Source organism: Stegodyphus dumicola, chromosome 7 (assembly GCF_044657685.1).
Source record: "Stegodyphus dumicola isolate Sdum_Otavi_A_Nest chromosome 7, ASM4465768v1".
Classification (NCBI taxonomy): domain Eukaryota; kingdom Metazoa; phylum Arthropoda; class Arachnida; order Araneae; family Eresidae; genus Stegodyphus; species Stegodyphus dumicola.
This window is the reverse complement of record NC_140774.1, coordinates 117,817,037-117,833,395: the sequence shown is the minus strand read 5'-3', so window position 1 is coordinate 117,833,395 and position 16,359 is coordinate 117,817,037. Positions and strand designations below refer to the sequence as shown.

Sequence of the window (16,359 nt, the reverse complement as noted above, 5' to 3'; positions counted from 1 at the left end):
CGATTATGTCAAATAGAATTTCCGATTCTGGAGCTGTCAAAGAATCTATCTACAAAGCGAAAGCATGTTTCGATGTCCATCAAACAAAAAGTGGATAAAGGCATATAATTTGTTTTTCTAACCATTCCGAAATCTGTTTATCAGTTTCACGCTGCTCTGCGGGGGGGGGGGGGGCATCGTGGCACGCAATTAACTGGAAGTTGATCTGTCAGCACTATCCTTATCTCTTATCTTCAGGGCAGATGTTTTTATTTTATTCGGCTTATAATTCCTTACTAAATGTAGTATTTCATCTCAATGTACTCAGTCTTTGATATGATTTAAATCAAATTCCTCGTCATTATAAATATCACGAATACATATAAAATAGTTTTCTGGTTGCAATTTTCTAATTATGACTATACGTAATGTATGCTTTACACATGCGCATGTTGAAAGAAATGTTTAATAATGTAAACAAATAAATATTAAGCTTTTTTTTTTGTAAATTTTGATACCCTTTAGATCATAATTGCTCTTTATTTCATAAATTATAGTTTCATATTTTAAATTTTATAATTTCTGCATGCCATCTTACCAGATTTAAATTGATGATCTATAATCCGGAAAAACCGATAATCCGGAATCGCCGAAGTCCAGACGAGTCCAGATTAAAGACTTTTGACTGTATTTGCATTTTCCTTCTTTAAACATTTACAGTAGCTGCTCAGACAGGAAAGTGGTTAGTGACTGACTGCTGCACCAAAAGGCCGGGGTTTGAATCACGGAAAAGGCATGGAAGTAATTTGTCCTACCCTTCATAGGAAGGAAGCAATGGTGCCTCCATAATAAAGTGACCACCACTTCCACCCTTAGCAGTGGCCAACACCTACATATGACTAGAGCCCACCATTGAGGGGGGGGAATTGCAGTGTATAAAAAATACAGCATTCACCACCCAAAGCATAACAGCATAAAAAATAAAAGATATGAAAGCTGTATATAATGGATAAATAATATAAGGTATGATGGTGAACTGATGAAAATTACATTCCCATTTGATTTACAAAACGTGAAGAAATCAATATTTTATGTAACCACCATGATGGCAATAACTGCTACGACAGGCCTCAGCAATGAAAAAAAGAGGCTTTGGAAGTGCGCTTAGAGTATGCCAGTCAATGTTGTTTCTACTCATTGCTGAAGTTTATCTGGCATAATAATGGGTGGAATATGCTGATTATTCTAGATAAGCTTTTAGCAACATGTGAAAATAGCATGGACACTGAGAGTGCTGACAAGCAAATCAGGTACGTACAGAAGTAAATTCAATCATATCGAAACTATAGATTTAAGAGATAAAACAGTGTGTAATGCACAATGTTTATGGACATGATGTCTGTTACCTCAGCAAGGGTGGATTACAACTTATAGAGAATCTAAGTTCTAAAAAGATTTTGCTGCTCCCTTTTCCTCCACATATATATTTACATCTATTTTTCCCCATTCCTTCTCCTGTGGTCTTGCTTTAGCTGTATCATACATTCCAGGATAAAATCAGCAACAGGATTTTTTTTGGTGCACCTATTTTTTTATAACATCCTTTTTCCTTAATGCCTTAAGCATGTGCTTAATCTGCTTAATGGTCAATTCAATCCAGCTGTGGGTGTCAGTCTTGGATATGATCATGGTGTTTCAGGCAGAATTTAACTTTTTCCAAAAAAGACTGTCACACCATTTGTTTGTCCATGTCTAACATTCACAGCTCCACTAAAATGAAGAATGTCTGTGGTATAGAATAAACAATAATCACAAAAATGAATGCCTTGCAAAAATTGTCATCTGCAGATGACATCAAATGATATGTGCTGACGCAGGCTATTCTGTAATATAGCCTAATTCTTGCTTCAAAATATGTCATATATTTGATATTGCTGTGTGACCCATCATTAGCATCTTGTCATTTAGTGATATGATGAGGCTGATGCAATCCTTTACATTGGTTGGTCTACCTATCCAGTACCTACCAATTTTTTACTCGCATTATTGTGGCTTGATTTCATCTAATACGAACACTAATTTATTAGAAAGGTAATCTGCAGTCTATATTAAGTCATGATGTGTCTACTTAAGAAACTTGTTCAAATGACTACCATTTTCCCAAGAAGGTATAATGAAGTTTCCCACACAAAGGAACTGCAGGAAAATACCCAAATGCAGTAGAGCAAAATACTCAAATGCAGCAAAGAGCTGCCTATTGTCTTATTTTACAGTACTTCTACCTGGCATTATAGACATACATAATTGGAAGAGGCACTGCAATGCTAATCATTTGCACATTCTATCTAAGTCTATGCATGGTGTAAATTTCAAGCACATTAGATTCTTCCTCCTTTTTTGGATGGCTAACAGTGTATTTTCTTACCTTGAAAATCATGATCTATATGTTTGAAACATCTGTCAGAAGAAAAAGAATTTGTGAATTAACAAGATCCACAAAACAAATTTCAAAATATATGAACAAATTTTCTAAGCTTTTGTTTAATTGAAAACAGTACCTTCTTACATATTACTTTTGAATTTTTTAAAGCATTCCTTATTGCAGATTTAATGCTGTTGGCTTAGTTGAAACTAATATATAACCTTTTTCTACTACGGCTAACTTCAAAATATGTCATATTATTTATGCCAGTTTTCGAGAACTTTTGCAAGGTATTTGATACTCCTTAAATTAATACTTGTAAAATGTTAAATAACTTAATTACATATCCATTGCAGAAATTTTATAATTCTTGATAAGTATTTCTTAATCTTATTAAATATTTCTTTTATCTAGTAAATAAAAACTTCCTCTTTCTTTAAAGATGTTTACAACTTTTAATAATAATATACAAAAAATATGGAAATATTTATCGATAACTAAAAATTTAAATATATTTAAACTTATGGATAACTAAAAATTAAATGAACAATGCACATGATTTTTCGTATTGTGCTATGAATTCAAAAAGTAGGCAATGAAATAAATGAATCATACTTGTCTCAGGATGAATGCTATGACATCATTTGATTCCCAATAACTAGCATGGAATAAATGAGGAAGAGCATTAGTTGGAAAATTAGATAAACCTTCAGGACAATAAAGAGCATAATCCAATCTTTTGGGGCCCCACCATCGCTGAGTCACTGTAATTAAAGAAAGCAAAAAAATTAAAAAGTTGTAAAAAACAATCCATTTTAAAATTCCTTAAAATCCATCAAAATGATTCTTCAACTATATAATGTATGTACACTAAAGAGCAGAAGTACATACATGATGCCACAGTAGTTATGGGCACAATATCAATCATTCCAGACATTGTACTGGCAATACTAGCTTCACTAGTTCGCCTTCCACTTTGACCTTCTAAGAAAAGATGAGGATAGGTCTGTATGTATTCCACTAAATGAAGATAAATGGAAACATTATCACAAATGGTAGAATCTCAGTAAGTTGCATTTGAAAAAATAACACTAAACAGATTTTGAGGGGGAGGGGCATATGCAATAAAGAACAGTAGTACTTTTTTATTCTTATTGATAAAATAAATTACAAAACATTTTGTGGGAAAAAAATCTTTAATCTTAAAATATTCAAAACATTCATACAGATAACATCACAGTGTTTAAATAAATTATTTAGTTTATAGAAGTTGCAACCCCTTTAATACCTTAACTACTATGTGGCCCACTAGTAGATCATGATAGGTTTGCTTCTGGAGCCTCATGATCCATTGGTGGGGTTAAGCAACATTCAGATTTGTGGCCGTATGTATCACTGGTGTGTTACCTTTTCTGCAGTTTTATATGAGAATATAAATTTCTTTCACTTCCAAATCACACTGCTTAAATTGGTTCCAAATTACAAACTATAAAATTTCAAAATGTTTTGTTCAAAAATAAATAAAATTGAAATAAAATACAATGTTGCATCTTATACATGCAGTTATTTTTTTTCAAACTTATGAAGTAAGAATATACTAAGATTTGAGATTTGGAATGATCTTATACAGTTTTTATATATATATATTTCGAGAGAAATGTGATGTAAATGAACTGATCAGAACCCAAATTATATATGATGATAGCCTATACATGAATGTCTAGCATATGCATAAAAATAATAACGATTCCAGTTCTGAGAATAAGAGTTAAATACTTTCCCAAAATATGGTAAATAATGTGGCCACTCATGCAATTTACACTTACGGGTACTGGCAGTCAACGTGTTAAGCAATTTAGTTTATAAAACCTAAAAATTACAAAAAATATACTTAGCATTGTTTGGGGAGGTCTGGATTTCTATTTTGTGTTATGAACTTAAGCACAAAGGGCTGCTGTATTAGTAAACTGTCATCTACGATTGAAGTACAGATTAATTGCTTTTAAATTAATTGTTACAGGGGAAAGAAATTCAGTTTATAAATATTTCAGGTGATGAATGAACTTAAGAAATGAATCCCATTCATGAGGCAAGGTTTCACCATATACTTCAAGAATTCATCTTTATTCAGCAACTCTAGTTGAAACTATTAACAACTAATGAAGGATATAAATACTTCCATGATGGGGCCTCAACATGAAACTTTTCTCCCGTACACACAAATCAATCATCGTAATCAAAACTGATTTATGCTATAACCCATCTGCATTCATATTAAAATTTCATAAATTATAAATCACATTTACATACTAGCCCAGGAGAAAGCATTTCTTAGCAGTCAATCAAAAATATAGCTCTCCTCCTTCTGTACAAATTAATCATCAACATTTTAAAGAAAATTTTCTTATTTTTCATACAGAAGATACAATATTCTACAACAAGTATAAAACCACTTGGCTAAGACATGGCACTTACACAGATGAAGAGGTTGCCCATCTCCTAAAGGATACTTTTGGTATCTAGGAATGTTAATGGGAGATAGTTGGGCAAATCGAGCACTTAGAAGTGGTTCAATGCGTGATGCACATGGATTTGTTGGATGAAACAAGTTGTACACTTGGTTACAGGACGGCCGAGGAGGGGGATCTAAAAATATTTTTTTATATTATTAAAAATATATTAAGAACAATGTAGCCAAAAAATAAAGATAAGAAAATTGTTTTCTACACTACACTTTAAATGAGAATTAGTACTAGAAAATATCTGTGATACAGTTATAAAAATATTACTTGTTAAATACTCACTGTTCTTGTCATCAAAAGTGAGCATTTTTCTATATGCTAGGACAGTACCCAGAGGGCTTCCAAACATGAAAAAGTCACTCACTTCAAATTCAAATTTTGAGTGAGAACTTGGGTCATTAGAAGCTGAGCTGTGACGCCTCGTATTAGGTGCAGACAATAAGCGATTAACCCTGGAACAAGTTACAAAATACGCATTTTCTACTGAATTTTTTTATATTTGCAATTCTAATTTTATCAAATACTTTTCCTTAAGTCTTTCACACTTTCACAGAATAATAAGTAAAAAAGTTTACTAATTGAATCAACAGTTTCAAAAAATAATAAATTGCATGTAGCTCAGGATCTTATGTAAAATAAGAGGGAATTTCTAATTTTCTGTACAACAAATATACAGATTAATTTTACATAAAATTAGATAGCTTTTTAAAGTATAAAATAAGTCATTAACTGTTCCTAAAATGTCAAAAAAAGTTTATGCATTTAGACAAATTGTACAATAATTTCAAAGCTCAACATGCAAATACCTATAAACCAGATATGCAAATGACAGAAAATACACAGCCTAGTGCATACGTAGAGCCCGTCTTAAAATGTACAGGAAATGTCACTTCAAAGCAAAGACAACTAACTGTTCAGTAGATATGTCAATTCAGACTGTTTATGTTATAATTATGCTTGTATATAAGCAAATAAAAATGCTGGACACCAGTACAATCAAGCAAGGGTCACATTACTACCTTCAGAAAAATAGGCTGGCTGTAGTAAAAAATCAGCTATTACAAAGGAAAGATGATACAATCAAATGATGCTGTTAATATTGATTCCAGCAAGGTATCCATAACAAACATGAGGACAGTTTCAGACTTACAATAATAACATCTTTGTAGGATTGTGTGAAATCTTTCATAAATATACTAACAGTTTTATATCTCCTAGATGTAGAGTATCACAAACTACAATTACAAAGTATCAGCTGTGAATTTATCACTTACTCATGGGCAGGAAAAGTTTGTGTTTCTAGTTTTGTGACCATAAAGCATGGAATCAACTGAATTGGAGCCATTATATCAGGACTACTTTATAAATAGCAAAATTTCCTCAAAGCAGCAACCTAATTTAATGCAACTTTAGTGGAGATAAGTAAGAAGTATTGTATAGGTTAATTTATTCATTTATTTATACTTTCCATATATTTATAATCAATAGTGAATTTAAACAAGATAACATTGCGCGTGGGGGACGATCAAGTAGAGAAATAAATTTTCACATGTGTATATATATATGTATACATATATGTATGAGTGAGTGTGTTTTCTTCTTTGATCTTCATCATCACTTAAAACTTCTACTACTCATGATGAAAACTTAAATCTGCCACAAGTGGGTGTTAGGGACCAGGTTGACTATCACTGCATTAGATATTCAACAGCAGTTCATGATTTTTGTTTGATTCAGATAACCAGAAAACATGTGTAGAAGAGGTCCAGACAGTGCTATTTTACCACATTCATTGTGCAGTGGCGTACTATAATTACATCTGGCACTGTTATTTAGGAAGTCATTAACTATAACATTCACTTTTCATTGATCTTTTTCAGTATCCTAACAGGCACTGCTATGTCAATAACATTTTGCATGCCAGTTACAATCATTTTCCATATGCATTGCATGCCAAGGAATTACAAAATTATCTGGCAACAAATTCCACAAGTCAGCATTTCATGTTTTCTTGAGTCCATGGCACAATAAATATCCTCATGCACTGATACCAGAAGCAGCTATACATTATGTTCATATATAATATTTTTGAAGCTATGTGTGCTCATTGGACTAATTTTAATAATGCTTTCATATTTTACTATTCACTACTCATGCCAAGTTTATTACGATCAAAAGATTTCTTTTCAACATAAAGAGTCGATATCCAAAATTTATTACAGTCCATAAAACATTTTAATTTTGAAATCGATAACAGAAATACTTACTGAACATTATCACAGTGAGGAGGTTCTGATTCTTGAGGATGGGAGTGCGATTTACGATATATTCTTGCTGTCTGACGAGATTTTGGATCTGCTGTGCTATCTTGACTTTCATCCACTGAACCTCCATCACTGATAGATATCAAAGGATTAGATCGAGTATTTGATGTCTGTGATTGAGCAGCCTCTGGATCATTTATACTTGTTTCACTGCCAAATCTTCCTTCATACCTTGCATTACGACAGAGAGCATCATATGCCATCAAAGAAGCTACACTATCTGCAACTATAATTACCTAAACAGTACACATAAAATTTTTTTGAGAGATAAAGGTCCAAAATAATGATAATACAGAAATCTGTAAACCTTTAAATGCATTATAGTATTTAAACAAAATCTGCAAATAAATGCATATATTTACCTGCCCACTGAATCCAGTTCCTTCTTCTGAGCGTAAAAACCCTCTGTAAACTTCATTTGATGCATTGATCACAGCTGTAACAGTTTCTTGGTATTCTGGAGAAGATACAGCAAAAAGGGGCAATGCTCCAAGGGGTATTGAATCATATGAATGATAAATTACTTCCACTGCTGATGGAGAAGATTGGAAGCTATATGGGCTTAAGCTAAAAGAATGATTTATAAAGCATTAGAAAAGGGATAACATGTATAAACTGGTAATCAAATCACTACTTTTTAATCTCTAAGATAATACATACCTTAAACATTAACAATATAGTACTTCAGAGATAAAAGTTTGAAACATTTAGAATACTTTTCCAGAATTATTATTAATTACAGTTTTTTAAAATTATTTTTATTTATTATTTTTAATTTTTTTTCAGTGGCAAGAAATAAACAATGAGCTAATAGCACTCATGTAAACATACTAACATGTGTACAGTTAAACAAAATTCAGCCTTTTTAGAGAAATATAAAAGGTAACAAGCCAAAAACGTAATGTATAAGATTAGTATCAAAATGTAATGACATTTGTACAGAATCCCATGAAAAAACAATTAATCAGAGTAGTAAACTAAACTGATGCCCTAAAGTAGCAACTCTAGTTTTAAGTGTTACAGTAAAGTGCTCTAAGTTTTAAGTGCTAAGTTCTAAAGTTTCATACTTTTGTGTCTTGCTAAGACATGGACATACATATGGTGTTACATACGTGAAAAATGATAGTTGCTATATTACAAGAAGAATAAAATAAACTACATTTATTCCTATTTAATATATCAACTTAACTAGCGGCTAAAATTAAGCGAAGGGTACCTACTGATATGTAATATTAACATAATAATAAACTTCTCTGATAGCAATAGAATTTACATTTTACTTCTCTTTACAAAAATTCGTTACACCCAATTCTTTTTTTTACATTGTATATAAGTGGTCTAAAAATCATGAGGGGGGAAAAACTGTGTTAAATGAAATTTATATGAAAATAGGAGAGTGATTCCAAAAGAGAAAGTTTCAGGCAAATAATAATTGTTTAAAAAAATTTTAATGTTATTTTGGTTTTAAATATTTAAACATATCTTTTAATTCATAATCTGACAAAGCTACATAAACACATAGTACATAATAAATTATCCTTCATAAGATAAGTAATATACCAATGTAGATTAATGGAATAATACAAGATAAGTCATGAAGGGCTCTACATTGCAATAGGCCTCCAAATACCAATAATACAATTTTTTTTTGTTTTTAAATTAGTAAACATACTTTGTGTTTTAAGATCAGGGAGTTCTAATAGTTCAGATGAATAAGCAATCCCACTTCATAAATATGCACCTTAGAATGCTGCTAATGCCAAACAATTATCTAAACATAGCATAAAGAGTATGATATACATACATATTTATCCACTCATTACCACTTCCTGACAACACTATCCAAAACTTTTTCATTTTTCATTGAAAGCAGTAGTTAAATAAATTTAAATGCAAAATTCTATGCGTTACAAATAATATTTTTCTCACATATTTAATTTAAATGAAATATAAAAAATATATTCTGATTACATTTATTTAAGAGTTATTCTGCAGATTTATTCTTGCAAATGTTTAATTTGGATTAAATGGCAAATATTTTTTATTAAATAACAAATTAAGACTATAATAAAGTAAGTACAACATGTATCTGAATGCAGAAAGAACACATTATTATAAGCATATAAAATTCCCAATGGAAATTTAAGCTATGATTTTTATCTGCGATTTTAGAAAAATTGGAAATTATTTGTTAAAAAGAATATTATGACTAATACGAGGGCCATCCAGGAAGTAGATTACGTTTCCGTCTGTGTCCGCTAGGGGCGGGGCTAGCGCGGCCATCTTGGGGTCAGAGCGTTGCGCAGCTCAGTCTGCATCTAGCCGTGCTAGTGAGAGGTTCGTGCTGTGCTCCGTTCAGATACTGTGACGGTTTGAAATGTCTGCGTTAATTGAAAATCCCGCGAGCTGCGAGGTGCGCTCAGTAATAAGGTTTCTGACTGCAAAAAACTGTAAACCGATAGAAATCTATCGGCAGCTTCGTGAAGTGTATGGGGACAACATTATCACTGAAGGTGGAGTGCGTCAGTGGGTCATAAGATTTCAAAATGGCCGAACCAATGTTCACGACGAAGATCGAAGTGGGAGACCCAGCATAGTGACCGCCGAACTTCTCGAAAAAGTCGATGCTAAAGTCCGTGAAAATCGAAATTTCACAATAACGGAACTTTCTTTGAATTTTCCACAAATTTCGCGAAGTTTGTTGCACGAAATCATCAGCGAAAAGCTTGGTTACCACAAGTTTTGTGCAAGATGGAAGGCAAGAAGAGGTAACGAAGTGGTTGAAGGCGCAGGCGGCCGAATTTTTCGACGAAGGAATTTCCAAGCTCGTACATCGCTACGATAAATGCCTTAATTTGTATGGTGACTATGTAGAAAAGTAGTATTTGAGTGTGGCTTTCATCTGTATATAATAAAATTTGTTTCCTATACTTTGTTTATTTTTTTATTCCAAAACGTAATCTACTTTCTGGATAGCCCTCGTAGATGTCTACTACTGTTGAAAGAAACTTATGTATTTGGCCAAGTATCAATGGTTGTGTCCTGTACCCCTCATCAATACCATTTCGAATATACAAGGATTTTTGAATGGGCCTTTTTAAAGAAGCTGAGAGAGCTTTCATATTTTCAAAATACACTCCTATAATAGTTTTCAAAATGGCTCTCATCATGGCTCATTAGAGGGACTTACAACATTACTCCTAGCTTCTTTAAAACAGCCCATTCAAAAAATTACTTGCACATGGGCCCTTGCTGAGGGCTACCGACAAACAGTGCCAATCCTTAATTTGGTAAAGATATAGGTTCTTGTTACAAGCAAGACTGTTAGGGATGATCAGCTTTTAACAAATAATTTTATCTCAAGATTTGTTAGATACCAATTAGTCTAAATATCCAGAGATAATAGTCACACACCTTGAATGTACACACAACTAAAAGAGAAATATAAATAATAAATAACCTAATACATAGAAACAAACAATCAAATCCAAAATATTTTTTCACATGAATAGAACACATAAAAAATCAAAATTAAATGCAACTCAGAATAAAAAGGCATATATTTTAAATAGGTATTTCATTTTTATGCCCTGAAAACCACCAAATTTCGAATTTTTTCCTCCTCTTCGTTCCGAAATTTTTGAATGAAAATCAATTGATTACTGATCTATTACCTCTAAATAACACAAAATGACTGCAAAATCATACATGTTTTAGGTCTTAGTACTTCAAATCGAATGCCTTTTAAAATTCGTTTTCAATGAGACAAAATAACTTCCTTTTATTAACATAAAAAACTTTAAATTTCAAAAGTTACTCATCGCACATCATGATTTCTATCATAAAAAATAGCAATAATTAAACTGCATATATAAAAAAAACCCTCTATATGTATGGCATTTGCTTTGTGGTTTCAGGGCGCAACCACTGCACCATGCTCTAGAGGCTTGGTGGTCGCGCCTTGAAACCACTGCTGTTCACAATGACGCTTGCTTGCTTCTTAAATAGGAATGTTTATTTTTACCTGGATATAGATAAGGGGTTTTGAAACCACAGAGTTATTTTATTACTAAACAATACATGCACCTGCTCAGTAAAAAGGTCTTTCTTTTCCAGAGACTTTTCTCTAACCTCAACACACTTGCTCCCCAAGCTAGTATTGTGATTTTATAAATTATTTCCTGTGGTTTAAATTTAATGTAAATATACTTTGCTATAATTAATAGAATTAATAGAAATTGCATAAAGTTTTATTTAAATTAAAACTATTTTCTGAATATTCTGAAACGAAGTATGAATAAAATAAGTATGAATGGGAAACAAATGATCCATACCAAAGCCACAAAGACCAAGCCCCCCCCCAATTAACATAAAAAAAAATTATGTGCCAGATGGAAAGAAACTAAATAACGCTGGACATATACCAGTGAAATTGATATCCAGTGAAACATATACCAGTGAAATTTATATACCAGCGAAATTTAGGTCCAGGCAGTGTACGTTTTGTAGCATAAGGAAGAAACCTCATAGAAGAAGATACATGTGAGAAATGTGCAATGTGGGTCTATGCATGCACCAAAAAGGCAAAACATGCTTTGAATAGTGTCACAAAAAATATTTGCTGTTTGAAATTTAAAAAAAAAACTGAGTTTTTTTTTTAATCCTTATTTTACTGAGTTTTTTAATCCATATGTCCATATTTACTTATATTTTCACTATTGTAGAAAAATTACATAAATGTTTATTTTTTAATTTTTTCTGACGATTTACTTTGTAAAATAATGTAAAAAAATATATATTATGCAATTCCTACATAATTTTTTTTTAAATTCGTCAATTTCGTCATTTATTGAATTGAAAACGTGCATGAAGTAAGGTAAGTCCCCCCCCCTACCACCTAGGTAAGTTTTAAAGTTCTAGACGCGTGGCGTTTTCACAGTGCGACCACCACCCACAGAACAATGGGCAAGAGTAGATTTTTTAAACTCATATATTATTTGTCTCTAGGATCATAATATTAAATTTTTTGTTTAAAAAAATTATAAAAATAATATTGCGCGTGTCAAAGGGTTAAAAGGAAAACTGTTCTTATTTCTGACTTTTAAGAAAAAAGCTACTGAATAAAGAATTCATATACAATGAAGTGAACAATTACTTAGACAGAACTGCGAGAGCTTCAGAGCATACAGCAGCACAAGGAACAAGGCGAATAGTTAAATGGCTAAGAAGTGCAGGATAGTGCTGTTTCATAACTGCTTCAAAAGAAGTGGCAAAAGTATTAACATCAGTCTTCTTGTTAGCAGTTGGTTCAAGACCAGAGTCCAGCACACTGCCAGCATGCAGAACTAGTGCCAAAACTGTAGTAGTGCATGAAGACTGATGAGCTGGAGAGGCTGTAGGTGTAGAGGGCAATGATGCATCCAAACTGCTACGAGTAACTGCACCTGCAGACCCAACACTTGGTGGTCGAGCATTTGCATGCTCAGTCTGTACTTTCTTGATGTAAAAGTTGGAAAATATGTTATCTGAAATTAAAAGAACCAACACCACATATATAGGATTTAAAGCAAAAGAGGGGGTTGAAAGCTAGATTCAGGTGCAAAACTATGTTAAAAAGCATGAGAATATTAAAATTAGTAATACAGAAATTAATAAATTACTAGTGCCTTAAAAGTAAACATACTTTTGTGAAAGTTTCATGGATTATGATACATAAACAGTTAATTTAAAATAAAAGAAAGAGTTAAATTTTAGTGCAGCAATAGCTTGCAATTTAGCAAGAAACTGCATTGCAAATCTTGTATGATTAAAATTATTATCACTTTGAAATGAAAAACAACAGTGCTTCCAAAATTAAGTTCAAAGAATTCACATTTAAGTACCAAATTAACAGCTATTAAACAATGCATGAGGTATGGATGAATTTTGACAAAAAAAAAAAAAAAAAAAAAAATACTCTTATCTTCCTTTCTAGTAAAATTAAGTAGAGTGAAAAAACAATTTACTTAATGAAACATGTGCAAAATAAAAAAATATATACCCTAGAATTACTGAAAATTTACAAACTATTTAAAGAATAATTTTTGGTCATAAAACTGAGAAACTCCCCTTTCCAATGAAATGCCACTAACTTTTTTCATTTAAATTAACTCATATGAAAGGTTGAATTTGATATATATCAAGATGTTACTGTTACTTTTAACAGAATAAAAATAGTGTTAAAAATAAGGATTAATATGGCAACCTTTAATTTAATTTTACCACTATGGAATGCTATGCCATCAACAGGTAATGTCTTTATGTGAAAAGAAACAAGAAAATGTTGCCAACTATAGATAAATTATTGTATTTATCAACACTTATTGTTCCTGAAATAAGTTTTCAAACAATAAAATATAAACTAATATAATGAGTGTATCCAAGACTGTTACAAATAGTATATAAATTAATGTATTGAACATATCCAAAAACACTGCATGGAAATATAGAAAATTTTTAATGTATATTAGTAGAATCTGATTATCACCTATGCTCCCAAAGACTAGGTCTAACAGTCTAAGTTTTGGAAGGCTTGAAATCACTGAACAAATGCTGTGCTAAGGTCCCACACTGCTTTCACTGTGTTCCACTTATAAGATAAAAGTGATAATTTTAGTGAGAATATCTCAATAAATAAATGCTCACCATCTCTAAAATCAGTTGCCTCAGGTACACTTTGTTCTTTTTCATCTTCATCAGGAATCATATCTACCGAACTCCATCGAGCTAAAGTTAGAGCTTCAATCACATTTTCTAAAAAAACATAAATTTTTAAATATCCAAGAACTATACAACCAAATTTTCTTGACAAATAAATAAAATATGTAAACAGTTATAGGAACAGCCTCAAATAAAAATTACTACGCAGCCTTTCACTAAAATGGGCATATAAATAAACAGATAAAAATTTAAAAAATTAAATTGATGATACAAATCCTGACTGGTACCTTTAAAACATTGCATATATGAATAAATTTGTTACATTGTGAATATAAATTATTAAAACTTAATCTACTTTTGTTTCCCCTTCAAAAATATTACAGCTACAGCTTGAAAAATTTTATTAGAATTCCAGAATAAATCAAAATAATCTGACAGGAAAAGGTAAGGTCACATGTATAAAATCTACAGCCAACTTTTATTCACACTGCGGGGTTCCAACCTTTTCTCTTACTTTCTAAGTGTGTAGGAACCTTGTGAACTGGTAAGCAAATAATCGCTTTAGTTCAGGAAGAGAAACGTAAACTCGAGAAGGGGAATTACCCTTTATTTCTCAAAATAAGAATTTTACAGTCGGCTCCTTTCTTAGAGCATATAGAAAGCCTCCACTTGGGCTTGAACTCAAGAGTACTAAGAAATAAAACTTAACTAATCTAACTAAGCTATCAAAATTCTAAGAAATTGGCTCCTAAATGGCTATCAAAGGCCTGAAATATGGCCAAGCGTAGTAATAGCTTAGAGAGAGTGTAACCAAATGGCATATGTTTGCTAGTCAGAATATCTAGCTTTCTAATGAAGTCAGTGGAGCTTCGACTTAAATACTGCTCTTCCTCATTTGCATTAATCACGATTCTAAAAACACACTTTGGCAGAAAATTGTAAGCTGAAATTAGGAGAAATAGGAAAGTAGCTTTAACTAAAGATAACTGTTAAAAACTTAGGATAAACCTTACAACATGTTTCCACTATTTCATACTTATTTAAATTCATAAGTTATACAAATATAAAATGAACCTTTACAAATTAAAAATCAGATAATTTAAAATTTTAATTAATTTTTGTTTCTTTAATCTATATTACCAAATATTTTATTACAGTAATTGGTATGAATGTATCAGAAATAATTAATGAATCTTAAGAAAGATTCATGAATTAATACATTTACATAGACCACTTAATAAAATCTTAAGTTATATACATGTTGTTAAATATTTCAGAATTTCATCACTCAATATTAACTGAGAAATTTTTTCCCTTATATTGAATATTCATGGAATAATTTTGTGGTGAAAGCTGAACTGGATTCCATTGGGAGGGGGAATATATATATATATACTTACCTACTACTTATGCTTTTCAAGTTACCCAATTTCAATTATTTATACAATAAAAGGCATCTAAAAACTCTTATTCAAAAACAGCACGATAACTTTACAAAGATTGACAAAGCTAGCAACAATTTTAGTGTCATTTGAAAAAAGTTTTATTTCAACCTTCTGCATAAAGAATTGAATAGCACTTGCACCTATCAAAAGATCACTACCAGCTTAAGATTCTTCTCAATAAATTTAATGCACTTCATAAAAAACTTAAAATCCATCCTCGCAAATATAATAACAGAATTGCAAATCTATATGCACTACCAAAATTTCATAAGACTCCGGTCAAATTTAGGTTCATTGCCAATAGTACCAAAAGTTATCTAAAGGAAATAGACGATCTCTTTGCACAAAAACTTCATCTCATATGCAACCTCATTAATAATTATAATTTTAAAGATCTACACTGCAGCTGGATGATTTCAAGTAACGAACAAATTCTACTAACCTTAAATACACTTAAAATAGAACATATCCAATGCTATGACTTTGAAAACCTCTATACTACTTTGCCACTTGAAGAAATTTATAAAAGTTTACTTGCTCTTCCTGAATTATTTCCCCAAATTTCTAAAATATTAAATGCTGAAAAATGGCAACTTTTACTTTCAAGCGTACTTTTCAATAATTATATTCAATTCAATACAAAATTGTTTCAAAAGAATAAATTGAATAAATACATTGAAAACATACAAATTTAATTAATTCTTTGAGTTATTGCTTTTATATGTTTGCACATTATTTTAACTTTAAATTTGCTTTTTTACGTATATGCATATTTGTTAAAAATTAAAATACAATTCAATAACAACATATTTAAACAAATACAGGGAATTCCTATGGGGGCAATTTTTCAAGTGCTGTCTGTGAATTATTCCTTTTTACAAAAGAATTGACTTCACGTTCACTCAAAAAGGAAGATCATAAATTTTACCAACACATCTTTCGATATATTGATGATGTATATACGTAAA

At 31.3% G+C, this 16,359-nt stretch overlaps 1 protein-coding gene across 5 annotated transcripts in view; it reads right to left on the bottom strand.

Moving 5' to 3' along the window:
- The window catches only part of rdgB (retinal degeneration B), a 250,556-nt gene that overhangs the window by 42,566 nt on the left and 191,631 nt on the right, over nt 1-16,359 (bottom strand). For all 5 annotated transcript variants that reach the window (XM_085820751.1, XM_085820752.1, XM_085820753.1 and 2 more), the window contains exons 8-15: nt 13,932-14,039; nt 12,403-12,772; nt 7,610-7,814; nt 7,191-7,483; nt 5,206-5,375; nt 4,877-5,047; nt 3,293-3,421; nt 3,017-3,165 (exon numbers count right to left, since the gene is read on the bottom strand). In XM_085820751.1, coding sequence (XP_085676877.1) covers nt 3,017-3,165; nt 3,293-3,421; nt 4,877-5,047; nt 5,206-5,375; nt 7,191-7,483; nt 7,610-7,814; nt 12,403-12,772; nt 13,932-14,039 — 1,595 coding nt within the window. The remainder of the gene's footprint in view (nt 1-3,016; nt 3,166-3,292; nt 3,422-4,876; nt 5,048-5,205; nt 5,376-7,190; nt 7,484-7,609; nt 7,815-12,402; nt 12,773-13,931; nt 14,040-16,359) is intronic.